Source organism: Vicugna pacos, chromosome 15, assembly GCF_048564905.1.
Source record: "Vicugna pacos chromosome 15, VicPac4, whole genome shotgun sequence".
Classification (NCBI taxonomy): domain Eukaryota; kingdom Metazoa; phylum Chordata; class Mammalia; order Artiodactyla; family Camelidae; genus Vicugna; species Vicugna pacos.
The window spans coordinates 41,675,392-41,691,240 of record NC_133001.1 but is presented as its reverse complement, the minus strand read 5'-3'; the positions used below and the strand labels follow the sequence as shown (position 1 = coordinate 41,691,240).

The following is a 15,849-nucleotide window of genomic DNA, read 5'->3' as shown; positions in this document are numbered from 1 at the left end:
TGGCCTGGTGTATACTTCTTGGGTTCCCAGAGAATATATTTCAGAGCTATCCCTGGTGTTACCTGATGCTGGGGCTTCAGAGGAAAAGGGAAACCTAGTTTAGTTCATCAAAGGGCCCCGAAGTGTGAGACAAGAGGAGCTTCCCAGTAGCATTTGGTTCAGAACAGCGCCGGGCGGGTGATCCTGACGGAGGGGCTGCCGGGAGCTCCCTGGGTGGGGAGGGGCAGGCTGAGCCTCGCTGGTGCTCCTTCCTTCAGGAAACCTGGGAACGTCTCCTGGCCTCCAGCAAGTACAATGAGCAGGAGTCCTTCGCAGTGGTCTTCCAGCCTTTCTTCTATGAGAGAGCCCTGCCGCCACCCTCAGTGAGTGAGGACCTTGCCCTCGCCCTCCCCTACCCCTCCTCGGCAGATGCCCCAGCCCAGCAGGGCTTGACAGGGCCCAGGGTGTGTACTCTCAGGGGACAGTGCTGCAAAATTCTTTTATACTTTCTTGACAATTTCCCCGTGGGACTGGATAACCCCATGAGGTAGGTTCCTAGAGGCAGAGCCACCCAGAGGTCAAGAGCGTGGACTCCAGCCAGACAGCTAGCTCCCAGCTCTGGATTGGGCCGGCTGTGTGACCTTGGGCAAGTTGTCTGACCTCTCTGTGCTTTGGATCCTCCTCTGTGGAATCAGGACCATTATTAATATTCCATCCCCAAGGTGGGTTGTCAGGATGAGTAAATACATGTGAGGAACTTGGAGCAGTGTCTGGTGCTTGGGAAACCCTCAGTAGCTCTCAGGTGTGATGATTCAGGATGGAATTTCCAGGCATCACACCACATCCTCCCTCCACAGGCTCCTCCACAGCCACCCCTGGGAGGGAGGGCAGTTTGAGTTGCTTCCTCGAGCAGGTCACTGGGCAAACACCCCTTACCCCCGTGGGGCCACCCAGACCACAAGCGCTGTCAGGGGTCCACATGTGCTCAGCAAGCTCTCTCTGACGCCTCTGGGGCCTCAGTGCCGTGCGTCTGGGACAGTCCCCAGTCCGGGGTCCTGGCTCCTGCTGGTGCAGTCATCATGTCCCTCCAGGGCTTCAGTGACGTTTAAACAGTGGCTTAAAAGGAGGAGGACTATTAGTTCCCATCCCCCACCTCCCACTCAGACTACACCCCATCACTTCCCTGTCACCTGCTCCTTCTGCTTGTTCAGTGTGTGCAACCCCACGATGATGAGGAGCAGCCTGTGTGACCTGCCCCTCAGGCCCTTCCCTCCGAGCCCTGACCCCAGACAGCAATCCTATAAATTCCCGCCATTATTGATTGGGAGGGGCTGAGAAAAAGAGTCTGGACCCATCAGGACCTTTCCATCTCTGCCAGGGAGAGCTTCCAAGTGCCCGGTGGGTCTCTCCCAACCCCGGTGGAGGGGGAGGACACAAGGGTTCTTATCTGATTTTCTTTCAGGGTCCGCAGCCACTCCAGGACCCCTCCACACTCGCCTTGACTCTCTGGAACAGCATGGTGAGTGGCCGGGGTCCTGCGAGCCTGTCCTGCCAGCCTGGGGTTTGGTCTATGGAAGGAGGAGCAGGGCCCCCTCCGCTGAGCCCGGTCTGCCCACTGCTCGGAAGGGGGATGCTACCGGACACCCGCAGGGCCTGAGGGTGATAACCCTGGACCGCGGGGCATCCTACCCACACCCAGTGACAGCCCAGCTGGGACAGCCTGGGAGTTTCACCTCCACGTCCTGGAGGCTGGGCTGCAGCCCTGACAGTGAGCAGGGCTCTCTGGGCAGCGTCAGTCCTGCTCTTCCTGGAGGCGGGGACGCCTCCTCGGAGTTTGTCTCAGAGATTCACGTGGAGCAGGGCACTAGGGATCAGGCTCACAGAGTGACCGGTCCAGCCTTCCCTCACTCTACACTTAAGAGCCTGGGAGGAGTGTGGACTTCAGAGTGATGAAGTGGGTTCAAAGCTCTCACAAACTGCGTGAACTCAGGATCTCAGCTCCCTTTCTGTGAAACCCCTGAGCCAACATACGGCAAGTGTGTAGCTCACTGCCCGCCCACGGCGAGTACTCACCACCGGTAGCCCTTTTTACTATGACTGTGACAGGCTTTCCCCAGACTCTGAAGGTCCCCCAGGGCTATCTGGGACGAGTCAGTGGGTGGAATGTTAACGTCAAAAGCTTGAACCTCTCCAGGGCACCAGACAGAGACCTGATTTCACCATGTATTTTTTTCCCATCCGAGCTGCCCTATTTTTAGAATCCCAGTGACAGAAATTTGGTTTTCTTCTTCCTTGAATTAGAAAAATTTCTCTCCCTCTCCTCAACTGATGTGCTCCGCTGAGTCCCATGAGCAGCTGTATTTCAGAGTGCCTTGCCAGTAAGACTGCAGAGGGGGAGCAACCGGCCCCAGAAACAGCCCATACCAATCAATAGATCCACATGACCCTTTGTAGAAGACATTAGATTTCTTTGAAAAGGACCCTTGTTAGTTACCCTGACCTTTGGGGGAGATTTTCCCCCAGGAAACCACTTCGCTGCTGATACCCTGTGAAGGGCCAAGGAAAGGAACATGCCCGTCCATCCTGCATGGCTGCCCTCCCTCCACCCTCTCTCTGGGGGTGGGTTGGTAATTCCAGCTCAGCCAAACCTCTCTCCTCCTCTGTCACCTTTCTCCCAAGCAACAAAAGGGCACCTACATGGTGCCTGCCCTGTGCTGAGTCCAAGGAAGCTACAAGAGACACACCAAATGGTGTCTGCCTTTCCCGAGCTTAGGGCATAGCTGGAAGGGTCAGGCAGCCCGCAGGAACACAGTCATGCACTGGACTGTGCACTCAGATGTGACATGGGCAAGAGGTCAGGACAGCCTCACGAGGATGGAATTTGAACTGGCTTTGGGGGTGAGGGTGGGGATATGTCGGAGGAAGTCACGGCTGGCATTTCCAGGCCAGAGGACCTGTGTGAACAGAATGAGAAAAGAGTGAACAAAATGCACTAGCAGGTGGTGGTGGGAGGCAGGTCTGATGAGAGAGGACACAGGATAAGGAGATACTGAGAATGAGTGAAGCACCTTGAACTGAAGACAGACAGAAGTGGGAGAGCAGATCTTGGGAGAAGGCGCGTGCTCTCGTTCTCTCTCTCTCTCTCTCTCTCCTCCCGCCTCATCTTGCTGTTGATCGTCACCAGCGGTGGTGGGGACGGTGACGATAACCCGTTACTGAGCCCGAGTGGTGTCCTGTGCACTCAGGCGCACAGCATCGACAGGGTCCTGGAACCTGCTTGAGGAAGAGTCTGGGCAGGTGCCCAGACGGGAACAGGTCTCACACTCAGGACCAAAGGACTGGGACCCGGTGGGTGTCCCGGGGGCTTTGAGGAGGAGGCGGCTTTCCTAGGCGGCGGCTACCTGCAGTCCTGTCCCAGTGAGAGGCCTCAGGGTTCCTGCAGCCAAGCCAGCGAGAAGGGAGGTGTGTCTGTCCCCTGGATTCCTCTCGAGTGACATGCTAGACATCCCACAGCTCCTGGAGCTACCGTGGCTGCCAGAACATATGGACAGCCCTGCAGGCCTGAGTTAATTTATGAGAAATTAGGAACATAGCAGGTTAGAGGAACAGGCCCTGAGTGAGGAGCCAGAAAACCTGGGTTCTGGGTCCAGCTGTGCTTTGGGTTGTTTCTCGAGGTGAGTCCGGTGGTCTTCCTGGGTCCCATGGTCTCTGATTGCCGGCCTTAGAAGGTCTTGAGAACATACAGGAGTGGCTTCCCCTCAGGTTCCTTCCTGTGTCCTCCCAGGGACATGAGGAGCCCGGAGTCTCCCTGCCTCCACCTCTGTGCATCTCTGATGTGTTGAGTTTAGCCAAGACTCAGAGGTAACGCCAGCTCTGCCCCTCACACCCACGTTTGCAGACAAAGAGCCCCGAGTGAGGGCCACCCTTACGCATGGGGAGCAGAGCTGTGACCCCAGGGACCCAGGTCCCGCCGCTTCTCTCCTGGACCTCACCCAGGGCACCGCAGAGGGGTGGCTGTGCAGGGCCACACCTGTGCCTGTTCCCCTGGCCAAGCCCCGGGATGTACGTAAGCTTGGAGGAAAACCCCCGCACGGGTGCGTCATGAGCACCCCGCTTCTGAAACACACCTGGCACCGTCCCCACTGAGTGAGCCGCCCAGACAGAAGCTGAGCTCCTGGCACCAAGCGGAGGAGGATTGTGTGTTTGGGACATAATCCATTCCCTAGGCTCTTCCGGCTCTTTCTACCTCCTCGATAATTTCGGGTAATTGTTATACAGCAGTAGTGTTGATGAGACCCACCTTTGAGGAACTCGAGTGCCAGATCCAGTGATCACGGACCCCCGCCTTCTGCCAAGCCCGGTGCTAGAGCTGGAGCCACAGGCAGGATGAGGACACTCGGGAACTGCTCCCAGCCGAGTGGGGATGCTCACAGAGAACGGCTAAGGTCATCCTTCCCACCCCTCCCACACTCCAGTTCATTTCTCGGAGCAGGGAAGCTGTGCGGAGGAGGTGTAAACAATTAAAGCACTGAAAAGTGGGGCAAGGGCACAGGACCAGCGCCGGTGTCCCTGGAGTGTGCGTTTGTGTGCAGTGTTGGGTGGCAGAAGGAAGGACACGTGGGGAACGTTTGATGTAGCTGCCTCATTCTCCATCCTGGGGATGGAGGGTCAGAGTGGGTGTAAAGGGGATTAATGGCAGCAGGAAGGATGCAGGTGACTATTAAAGAGACATTGAGGACAAAGTTCTTAATGCAAATGGGTTTATTAGGAAAACCTATGGATTTTCCTTCTTTGAGGTCTTTAAGAAATTAGGTTCTGCTATATCTTTTTGACCAGAATTATCACGATGTGGCTGTCTCAACATTTCTTTCAAGATTCTAGTATTGATTAAATTCTTGAAAGGTTGGTGAAGAGAAGTCAGGCCAGATTGACACCAGGCCACCTACCCAGGTCCCTAAACACTCCCCTGCAGAGCGGCCCTGAACATTCTGGATTGGGATTCCACACTTAGTTGTGTCTAACCATCAGAACAAAACTGAAAGGAAATGGGGAGCGCAGCTCCTCCTCCAGCCCTTGAGCTAAAGGTTGCCACTCCTTTTCCAAAAGGTTGATTATGCCCTCTTATCTGACTCTGTCCATTCGGATGAAGAGCCAGCCCCGAGCAGAGTAAAGTTCCTTCCCCGAGCTGCTCACGGGCACAGATGCTGGGATAAGATATTGCTGAAGAATCTAAAATGCTCGTGGAGGCTGGCAGAGCCTGTGATTGAACCAGACAGGGGGGCTTCATCTCAGAGCCTCCTGCTTCTTGTGTCCCCATCAAGATCCTTGGGAAGGGAGGGCAGAGGAGGGGAGGGGAGGGACCAGGTGCCCCAGGAGCCAGACTCCTGGGGGCAGCAGGGCTGGCAGCAAACATGAGGTTCCCAAACAGTAGAAGACAGTGCATGCAAGAGGAAATCTGATCTCTTCCAAGCTGCATTTCTCTTTTAAGTGCTTACCTACGTATAGTGAACATTTAAAATATAACAAAAGGAACTTAAACCCCTCCTCTGTTGAGTTCTTCAACTACCTTCACTTTCCTTTCTTCCCTTCAATGCTTTCACCTGAGTTGATCCTCTGCCACTTTCCCTTGCGGGTCCACCGTACGCTTCCTGTCCACCTTGTTAGATAGGCTTTGGTTATCATTTCAGCAGCTGCCTGTATCAGCACTGATACCACTGTTGCTTATTCTGGAGTTCCTAGGCATTCTACTTGTGGGGGCCGTGCTGTGCTTCACGTCACTGTACCTCTGTGTCCCACTTAAAGACCTGGGTCCCGCCGGGTAACAGAGGGTTTCCTTCATTCCCTTCTGGTTACACAAGAGCCATGTATTTGTCATTCCTTCCCACTCCTACTCTCCTCTTGGAGGGCAGTTTAGTCGGCGAGCCAGCCAGCAGCTGGACGGCAAGGACAGGGATGCGAAGTCAGGCTGCATAGCTGGCCTCTGGATGGTCTGGAAGCCAGTGATCCACTGAGAGCAATTTGGTTGGATCTGGACACCAGTGTCCTTGTGTCAGCTCAACCTCTCTGGTGTTCACTTTCTCCTATAACAAGAGGGCTGGGCTGAGAATGGTTCCTCTCCTGCAATGGTCCTCAACTTGAACGTGCATCAGAATTCCTGGAGGGCTTGTTAGAACACAGAGAGCAGGACCCCACCCCAGAGCTTTTGATTCAGTAAGTCTGGGATGGGGGCTAGAAATTTGCATTGCTAATGTGTTCCTGGGTGATGCTGATGCTGCCTGCCCAAGGTCACACTCTGAGAGACACTGGGCTAATGAGCCTTTTTCAGTGGTACCCTAGGATGCTGCCACCTACGTAAGACTTTTCTATCTAAAGATCACCTTCTTTTCTAGATGGAGCCGGCAGGACAGAAAGATGAGCCACTCAGTGCAAAAGAGGGGAAGCTGGTGAAATGTCCCTCTCAGGTAGGCAAGGACTGGGAGAAGGGAGGAGAACTCTTGCTGAGTTGTGGGGAGAGACAAGGTCACAAGGAAATGGGCTTTGCTGTGAAGTGGGTCTTGCCTGGCAGAGCCATTAGCCCCATTAGGGTCTTGGATCTGTTCTTCTGAGCCTGGACACAGCTTTGCATTCTTGGCACACCTGAAGTTTACACCTGTGGGCCAGGAGAGCTGTTTTAACAGAACTGAGACCCCTTCCATGCCTGCGGCAGGCATAGGAACAAACCCACAACTCACCTGGCCCCAAATGCCAAAATAGGTGTCTTAAATATGTGCCTAATGCATCATAGGTATAGAATTAATGTCACTGAATAAATTAATGAGAAAATAACTGAATGTAAATGAGTAGAATTCCTTTCATCACTTAATGCTAGGCAGATTTTTGGCTTTCTGGATGAACTGGTAAATTTTCTGTTACCAGGCTATAAGAACTGTATAATTCATCCTTTTTTACTCTTTGCCTTGGCTGTCAGGAAACTTAAAATTAGTTCTCTTGTTTGCGAAAATGTATCTACTTTGCCTGGTGGCATGAACCTTTTGTAGAGAACAAGAGATGCTGACTATTGCAAGTGGGAAATTTCAAAGTATTAATGAGCTACTTTAGGGAACTAAGGGGCAGGACAGGAAAGAAGAGCCAGAGAATGGTTTTCTCAACATTTAAAGGATGGTATGAATGTTTCAAATTGGTCAAAGGCATCGCTAGATGAGAAAACCTAGTGATTAATGGATACAGGATCGTGGTTACAATGCATTACCTTTCTCTGCAGGAGAATCCCTTTCTGTTCACCTACGGAAACAGCAACTACCTGCCCAGGTTGCTAGAACCCCACGCCAAGGTTGAGGTATGGAGAGTTTTTCTATGATGGATAAATATGCAAATGAGCCAGAGGTGGTACCTCGCTGAGTCTCTGGAGCCTTCCCCGTGGTTCCTCATGTCCCGAACCCCCACGGGCAGGCTGGGGAAGGGTGAAGGAGCAAGTGTATGGCTGTCCCCTTGGTGCCTGAAGCAGGTCTGCCCTACAGCTCTGTCTTGACGATGCCATGGCAGCCTGCCTCCTGGGGCTTCACAGGGCATATTGGGGTGCTCAGTGCTGCCCACTCCCTGTCTGTTTTGATGCAAGATGTGATTCTTTAGGCTCTCTCCAAGTGGTTGACAAGTCCTTTGAAGCCCATTTGAGCCCTTAATCTGAAGAGACGGTTAAGGAAAGGCAGCGAAATGTGCTGAAGTCTGAAAACAATTGGCATGGAGACCAGAGGCCTCAGCAGCTGGCCCGCAGCCACAGGGCCGCCGCCCGCTTCCTCACTCTTGCTTCTCGCTTATCTCATGAGTCTTTTCCCAATACTTGCTGTCAAGATTAGACAGGGCACTCCACACTCCTCTGAGGAAACAAGAAACACTTGAAGGATGTCGTCCTCATTCCCAGAAGCCTGGGGACCAACATGGGAAGAGACAGATTTGATCCCAGCACCACCCCTGCCTCCTTATGGTGCAAAAGAGTGTGATTTCCTCCTGGTACTGGTGGCAAAGCTGATGGCCTGGGCCTCCACCAAAAAGTCCGAGACACACAGCATGAGAGACCTGATTTATCAGCTTGTCCCAGGCTTTTCAACTAATATCACAGCAGTGAGGACATGTCTGAGAGGCAGTATGGAGCCATGAGTTGGAAAAGCTGGCTCTGGATTCAAATTCAGACTCTTCCACTTACCGGCTCTGTGTCAGTGGGCAAGGTACTTAACCTCTCTGTGCTTTGGTTTTTCAAATCTGGGAAATGGTGATAGTCCACTTCCTACCTCATAGAGTTGTTCTTAAATTGTAGTAAGTCATTAGGTAGAAAGCACTTTTAACAGTATCTGGCATGCCACAAGTTTTATATATAAGAGGGAACATTACATTCCTCCAGGATGCATTACTGAATATCTGCTGTGTACCTCAGTGAGGGCAGGGACTCAGAGCAGGTACCTGATCACTATTTGCTGAATGACTAAATGGGCAGATGGGTGGGTGGCTGGATACCAAGCTTAGGAGATAAAAATACAAATACGTTGCTTGTCCCAAGGAACTCAGTCTGGTGGAGCCAGCCAGCAATGGTAGCACAATATGATAAGTGTGTAAGGTTTCTGTGGGGAACTCTGGGAACGCAGAGGGGGCGCACACAGAAGACAAGAGAATGTTGAGAAGGCTTCCCAAAGAGTGCCCATGACCTCAGCCTTGAGGGTGACTAAGGTTGAGCCAGGTGGATGGGAATGAGGGAAGTGGGGGAAGGGGAGGGAGGGAAAGAGAGAACAGAGGTGGGTGTTAGGGCCAAGACGTGGCACGTGGAGAGGATGGAGAGTTGGGTTCAGGGCAGATGGTTTAGAACATCGGGGACCTTGTAAGCCATGCTTAGGAGGATGGACTTTATCTGATGTTAATAGATAGAAATATCCTTATTCAACCAACAGCCATTGATCGAGCATCTCCTATCCTGTTCTGGGCTCTAGACATACAATAAACAAAACAGATGAAAATTTCTGCTTTCACTGAGAATTTGGGCAAGGGAGTAACATAGTATGTTGAGAGAGAGGGTCCTCAGACGGATTCAGGAGGCTAGGGAGGAAGCCCAGGGGACGGGAGCAGGGAGGCTGGACGTTCCAGGAACAAGTGACCAGACCTGATCTTAGGCTCGGCAGAGGGACTGGAGAAGCGGGGCAGGGTTGGGAGCACCTGCAGAGGATGTTGTGTTGAAGGAGAGGCAGAAATCTTAAACGATGCTTAAGTCTCTGTATTAAGTGGCTCAAACTGGAGGCCCACTTCTCACCCAGTTTCCCACATTGCAAGATCCATTTCTTCTTACTTCTTCATGTGTCTCATTGCAGGTGACAGAAGGAGCGGAAGTCAGGTGCCCAGACAAGGATCCCTCCAACACGATTCCCACCTCAGGTACCTGGCTTGAGTCAAGTGATTTTGAAACTCAGTTGAGGTCTAAAACCATCAAAGTCAGAGCAGTCTTAAGATGATAGGACAGGGAGGGGTGCAGGGCACAGCTCAGTGGTAGAGTGCCTGCTTAGCATGCAGGAGGTCCTGGGTTCAATCCCTACTACCACCATTAAGGAAAAAAAAAAAGAATAAACCTAATTACCTTCCCTGCCTCCCCCCCACCCCCCAAAAAGATGACAAGGGCCTTCCATATAACCTGAGACAAACCTGAGAGGCTTTTCAAGGACAGTAGAAGCAGCTCTGGATGTATATTTGCAAGTTCATATCTGTGTTTGATTATTCTTTAACTAAAATACGATAACATTATCAGAAAGCATTTGCTGAGTATTAACTGTGCCAGGCCATGCTCTGCAAGGGCCCAGCGTCAGTTGAGTGGACTGGTGTCATTGTCCCCAACAGTAAGCCTCGATGAGGTGACTTTGTTCTCTGGAAAACAGAACTACCTTTAAGCAGGAAGCAGAAATAGCCATTTCATATGCCGTGTCAGAGATGTGTACAGGATGCACTCAAACACTGCACGGAACAGGAAAGCACGCTGTCTTATAAACGTGCCATTTCCATTGCTTCTCTGTAAATGACCATTGCTGGGCCATGACAGTGAGGCTTGTGGAATGTTCTAGGCAAAGACTTTCCCAAAGGGAGGCTGCCTAAGGGCTGAAACTTTTCCTCCAGGTGAGCCAGCCTGGGAGTGATGTCTGTGTGCATGTGACCATGGGAGGTCACAGAGGTCACAGGAGGGCCACATGGTGGCCCGCACGACTCAAAACCTCAGCCCAGGAGCACTCCTGCAACAGTGTGATAGGTTCTCATGCTTGGTTCTGGCAGGGACTCACTTGTTCGTTGATTTGTCCACTTGTTCACTTGTATATTAGAGGATGGTCGAATGCCTCCTGTGTGCCTTCTAAGGATAGAAAATTAAGTTGGGAGATGTCACTGTATGCAAATCTCTGTAGGCAGACTGTCTCCTTTTGCTGAATATTAGTAGAACAAACAAGTGTCACCCTGCCCTTTGTGTATGTCTCAGCCACACATACTCAGATTAAGCCAAATGACTGTGACTGGCAAGTCAGTCAGAAAACTTCTCACCAAAACTTTAGTATGTAACTGGCTCTTGACTAAGTTGCAGAATAACAGAATAGATGATAAAGGTCTTACACACACACACACACACACACACACACACGCACACTTGGTCTTTAGACTTTTGCCCCCATACTCATTGACAATTCATTCCTATTGGCTAGCTTACTTGCTCCACTTCAGTAGCAAGAAACAAGTTATTAGCTTCATATGTAGATCCTACAATAGCAAAAACTCAAAAAATGTATGTACATACGTGTGTGTGTGTGTGTATATATATGTATATATATATATATATATATATACACATGTATATATGTACATATAGAAAGAGGGAGAGGGGGGATTGGAATGTTCTAACACCAAACTTTTTACAAGTGAAATGAGATCCATCCCCTTCTAATCTTACCATTCTGAAAGGATGCTCTACAAAGATTCTGCCGTCTGTCTAGATTATGTTTTCATCATGACAGTGATAACCAACCAATCCACTGGAGCATATCTGAACATCTGAAAGCCAGATAAAATGTGGACCTCCTCTTTATTCCCTGACCCTGAAGATTATCATGTTTATTGGCACTTGAAGATGTAAGCACAAGAAATCTCGAGACCCTGAGATCTCTGGTGATGGAAGCTGTGTGGATAAGCAGGTGGACAGATTTAGGCCTCCTAGATCTAACCAAGGGGGCACAGGACCAAAACACTCGTGCTCACCCACTGGGTCGGGGCACTTATGGACCAAGGCTGTGCCTGCACATCAGAGTCCCACCTGAAAAGTGTCATGTAGAAAGATGGCCACAGCTAACTGGACAAAAATGAAAAACACATTTCATTACTGCACTTGATCTAGGATTGGACATTGTAATCACACATGCGACTGTTGGGGTAGCAAAGAGACTTAGCACAGGATCATGTTACCATTACCCTTGATGACTGTCATATTTTGGGTGAGGTCATTCACTCTTCTGGAGATCACGTTTGCAGTTTCTAATTGCAGTGAAGGCATCTGATACATATTACAAGAGCAGATCATCTTATCTTTAAACCCCAATGACTCAGCACGTGGTAGGGGCCCAAGAAATCAAACTCATCTTAATTATTGAGTGTTTCTACTTTAGCAAATCAAAGATTCCCAGGGTCGAAAAAGATCTTCAAAACCACCTAGACCAAAGTGCCTTCCATTAAGACAATTTTCCACCAAGACTATCTTATAATTGATTTACCTTCAGAGTTGTTTTCCAAAACCTTCTTTGTAGTCCCCTTTGCCCGTGTCTCTCTCAAACTAATCAACAGACACACCTAGCCAACGAAAAGGGACATTTCAGATAGGATACTGATTCATCAACCGGCCACGGCCCCGGGCAGCCTGGGCTCCTGGCTCTTACTCCATCCAGAGTCCACAAGTGATGAACCTCTTCCACGGACCTGTGGGGCTTTAGGATGAGATACACAGGGTTGATGTAAGTAACTTTTATTACCAACTGCCATTTGGTAGCATGAATAAATGAACGCACGCATGCTTCCAATTCTTTCCTCCTAGCCAGTGCATGCATGCAGTTTGCTGAGTGCTGTCTCCTGTGGGCTTTGTAGCTTCGTAAGTACTTACATCATTTTATGTTCCTTCACAGCCCTGTCCCTAACACAGTTGGCATAACTAAGAAAAATATGTTGGGCCTGGTAGATGACTTCAGGTTTTCCCATTGAGAAAAGGAGTAGCATTTTGTAAACAGAAGAGGAGAAACAGGAGGGGACATGGCTTGTGGACTATTGACTGAAGATGGCTCTCTTGAGGTCAAGCTGCTAATTCCATGCAGAGAGGAAAATGCATTCAAATTCAAGTGGATTTGAAGATAGAGTTCCATAAAGCTAATTACATGCCACTGTCACCAATAATACAAATTGGAATGTTTCGTTTATTTTAAGCCATTGGTCCCTTTCTAAGCCCCACTAGGCTGAGTTCCTTGGGACACTTATTCTACCCACTTGGCTAAAATGAGCTATTCAAACACCGATATGAGAAAGACCCAGGTTACAGCACTGGGCGACCACCAGGGGTGTGATCTCATTGTGAGCCGGCAGTGTAAGTCCTGAAGCTGTTTCTACTGTCACCACCTGTTCACGGGTCTTGTGACCTAAACTAGCCTGTGACTAGGACTCCCCACAGGGAATAACTGCCTGCTCGTCCCCTTGGCAGGACCAGCCTACTGAGCAAGTTCAGAGTCACCCCAAGACACTCGGAGTTCCCTTCCATGCTGTTTCCATGACTGAAGGCTTTGTGAGCTGCAAAGTCTCTGACACAGAACCTCTTCCTTAGCTTTCAATTCAACTGAACACATTTCCTGAGCTCCTACTATGTTCCAGGCACATATTTCTTCATAGAAACTCACTCTGAAGCACTTCCAAGACAGAAACCAGGCCCAGCCCTGTGCCAGCAGTTGACCACCACAGCAGAAGTCCTTACATAAGTCCCTAAAATCCGACATCAGACGGGTTGGGCAGCCCTGGCTGACAAGCAAGAGATAGATGTTTTTTCAGATTACAGCCCCAGGTGGTTTAAGTGGTTGGGGTACACAAGACAAAGCTCCCAGGTGTCCTTTATCCTGCTGTTCCTTTTTGTGTCCAGTGGGCAGTTTCCCCATTCTGTACTTTAGGCACCCATTTTCTTGTTATTTGTGATCTTTCATCATAGTTTGGATGGCTTTCTGATAAGAGGCCTCCGCTGTAGAAATCTTGATGAGTTAATGATGTGTTTATCCACATCTTTCAAGGGGTGGACAGTGTGTACCAGATAATGCTGAGCTAATCAGCCTACACAAATTTAATCTTATCTCTAAAGAATTTGTTCCCCAAGGAGAGAAATTGCTAAAGTGATTTGCTGGGCTTCCAGGCTGTGTCTGTATCATCCACAGTGATGTTAACAAAGCTCAAATGAAGGTCTCCAGAGTATCAACCCAATGACATGTGTTGGGTTCTATTTTAACAAGATGCCAGATGATCAAACTCCTCCCATTTAGATTTGGTTCCTTTGATTTACTATCTTACAGGGAGTCCTTCAGAAAGACCAACAGGAAACCACCCCTCCCTCCAACACACGTATCAGCCTATCGCCACATAGATACGCACACATCAATGCGGACATACATGAGTGCACATGTATCTGTGTGTTTCCTTTCTGTCTGCTACACATTTAGGAGACAGGAATGGCCCGTTTCCGTTGCCCCATTAGCAAACTGCAATGTGCTTTCAAAGCAAATCTCTCCATCTTTCCCACATTTCACCAGCCCCAAAGATTTCCCCTAACCTTTGCACACTAGTTAATGTTCATAGAATTCACTGGATCACACATTATGGCAGCAAGAATACAGTGATTGACTGTCATCATCAGGAGCTAAAATAAACCCTTCAGAGTTGAAGGGAGGAGGTCTTATTTTCCATTTTGTTGCCTTTTTTACCCAGAGCCTGATTTCTCTGAGAAGAGGTCATTTGCAAGTTCTCAGGCTCGGCCCTGTGGATGTGTGTAATCGGTGCAGCTGGCTTTGTGATTTGATATTGTTCTTCTAACCACATAGCCTTGGGCCCACCCTAGACCTACTAAATCAGACACTCTGAGGGTGGTGACCAACCATCTGCATTTTAACGAGCTCTCCAGATGATTCTGATGCATGCTCAAATTTGAAGACCACTGATCTCTGTATTTTGCATACACACATTAACAACTATGTATACGTGTTAGTTTGCATGCTGTCCTAGGGAAGAGGCTGGGACTTTTACTTTTCCAATGAGAACAGATCCTCAGTGGGACTGGCAGTTCCCCCATCTGCAGACTGCACGGAAGTCAGGTAGACAAGAAGTCTCCATGGAAGGAGACAAGACCTGGAGATTGAATATGGTGTCCACTGAGTGTGAACACAGCTTCCCATGCAGATGTAATTATACAACGTGATTTGGATGGTGACAGGTGAAATGGGCTAAATGTGGTCTAGTGATGTCAAAAGAATCTTGTTCTCCGCATTTCACTGCACATTTTATAAAGTGACTTGGCAGAGAAGGGCTGTTGAGAGAGCCTCTCTGCAGACGGGTTTCAGTTTATCAGTCTTAAGCCACTGGCCCACCAGAATGATGGGCTTCCTTCCCTCTGGAGTAACGGGCCAGCCCCTGCTACAAATGCTCTATTAGACCTCTTCCAAGCCAGAAAGCTAAGTGACAAGTTGGTGCAGCATTGCACCTTAGAGACCATGGGAAGGCACATCTGAAGAAAGATGGAGCTAAATCAAAGTCAGGGTGAGTGTGGGGTGCGGGGGCAGGGCAACATATGGCATAAGGAATTTAAGTGGTTCCCAGAACACACTTGGATTCATGTCCTTATGGGTGTAAGGTAAGGGGGTCAGTAAATGTAGGACAGGTGTATGTAAGCAAGTAAATATAGATTCGTACATGTATGTGTGTATGTATGCGTGTCTATATGGTAATATTCACGTTAATCTCCTACCTTGCTAGCCAGGCATAAAAGGCCCGTGGCCCTAATGTGCCTTTCCAATGTTATTTTTTGTTAGTCTCCTTCACATGTTCGTCACTTAAGTCAAACTGTTCGACTATCTGGAGGTTTTGTAGTTGTTGCTTTTGGGTTTTTAGACTTTCTTTTTTTAATTGAAGCACAGTTGACTTATAATGTTGTGTTAGTTTCAGGTGTACAGCAAAGGAATTCAGTTAGACATATACATATTTATGTTCCTTTTCAGATTCTTTTCCATTATAGGTTATTGCAAGATACTGAATATAGTTCCCTATGCTGTACAGTAGGACCTTGTGGTTTATCTGTTTTATGTAGAGTGGTGTGTATCTGTTAATCCCAAACTCCTAATTTATCCCTCCCCCTCCTCCTTTGGTAACCATGGTTTGTTTTCTATGTCTGTGAGTCTATTTCTGGTTTGTAAATAAGTTCATTTGTATCATTATTTTTAGATTCCACATAGAAGCAATATCATATCTGTTGCTCACGGACGTCACACACTTTACTGCATCTCCCTTCCTGCTTCTCTCTCCTTCACCCTATCTTGCTCTCCCTCATCCATATCTCCTCTATCCTGAGTTCAAACTTTCTTCATGAAACCTGCTCTGAACCACCCCACAACACACACCCTGGGGGTTAGACATCCCTCCAGCTCCAGAACCTCTTATCACTTTATGCCTCTCATGATGTTTACCAGCCTATAAATGATTATAACTATGGATATTTTTCATTCCCTGCTTCTCCTGTGAGCTTCCCAAGGGCATTCTCCATTTCTGACCACTGTCTCATCCCCAGAGCACCCAGCCACT

General features: G+C 49.2%; 1 protein-coding gene and 1 long non-coding RNA gene across 7 annotated transcripts in view; one reads left to right on the top strand and one right to left on the bottom strand.

The window, feature by feature from the left end:
• Positions 1 to 15,849, top strand: part of PLB1 (phospholipase B1) — a 131,556-nt gene that overhangs the window by 50,912 nt on the left and 64,795 nt on the right. For all 6 annotated transcript variants that reach the window (XM_072937987.1, XM_031684913.2, XM_072937989.1 and 3 more), the window contains 5 exons: positions 258 to 362; positions 1,442 to 1,498; positions 6,369 to 6,440; positions 7,241 to 7,315; positions 9,330 to 9,393. In XM_072937987.1, the coding sequence (XP_072794088.1) occupies positions 258 to 362; positions 1,442 to 1,498; positions 6,369 to 6,440; positions 7,241 to 7,315; positions 9,330 to 9,393 (373 nt within the window). The remainder of the gene's footprint in view (positions 1 to 257; positions 363 to 1,441; positions 1,499 to 6,368; positions 6,441 to 7,240; positions 7,316 to 9,329; positions 9,394 to 15,849) is intronic.
• LOC140685751 (uncharacterized) lies at positions 1,507 to 4,393 on the bottom strand. Its single transcript, XR_012059139.1, has 4 exons — positions 4,280 to 4,393; positions 3,381 to 3,540; positions 3,048 to 3,268; positions 1,507 to 2,933 (listed from the first exon to the last, which is right to left on the bottom strand). It is a non-coding gene; the product is annotated as an uncharacterized lncRNA (long non-coding RNA).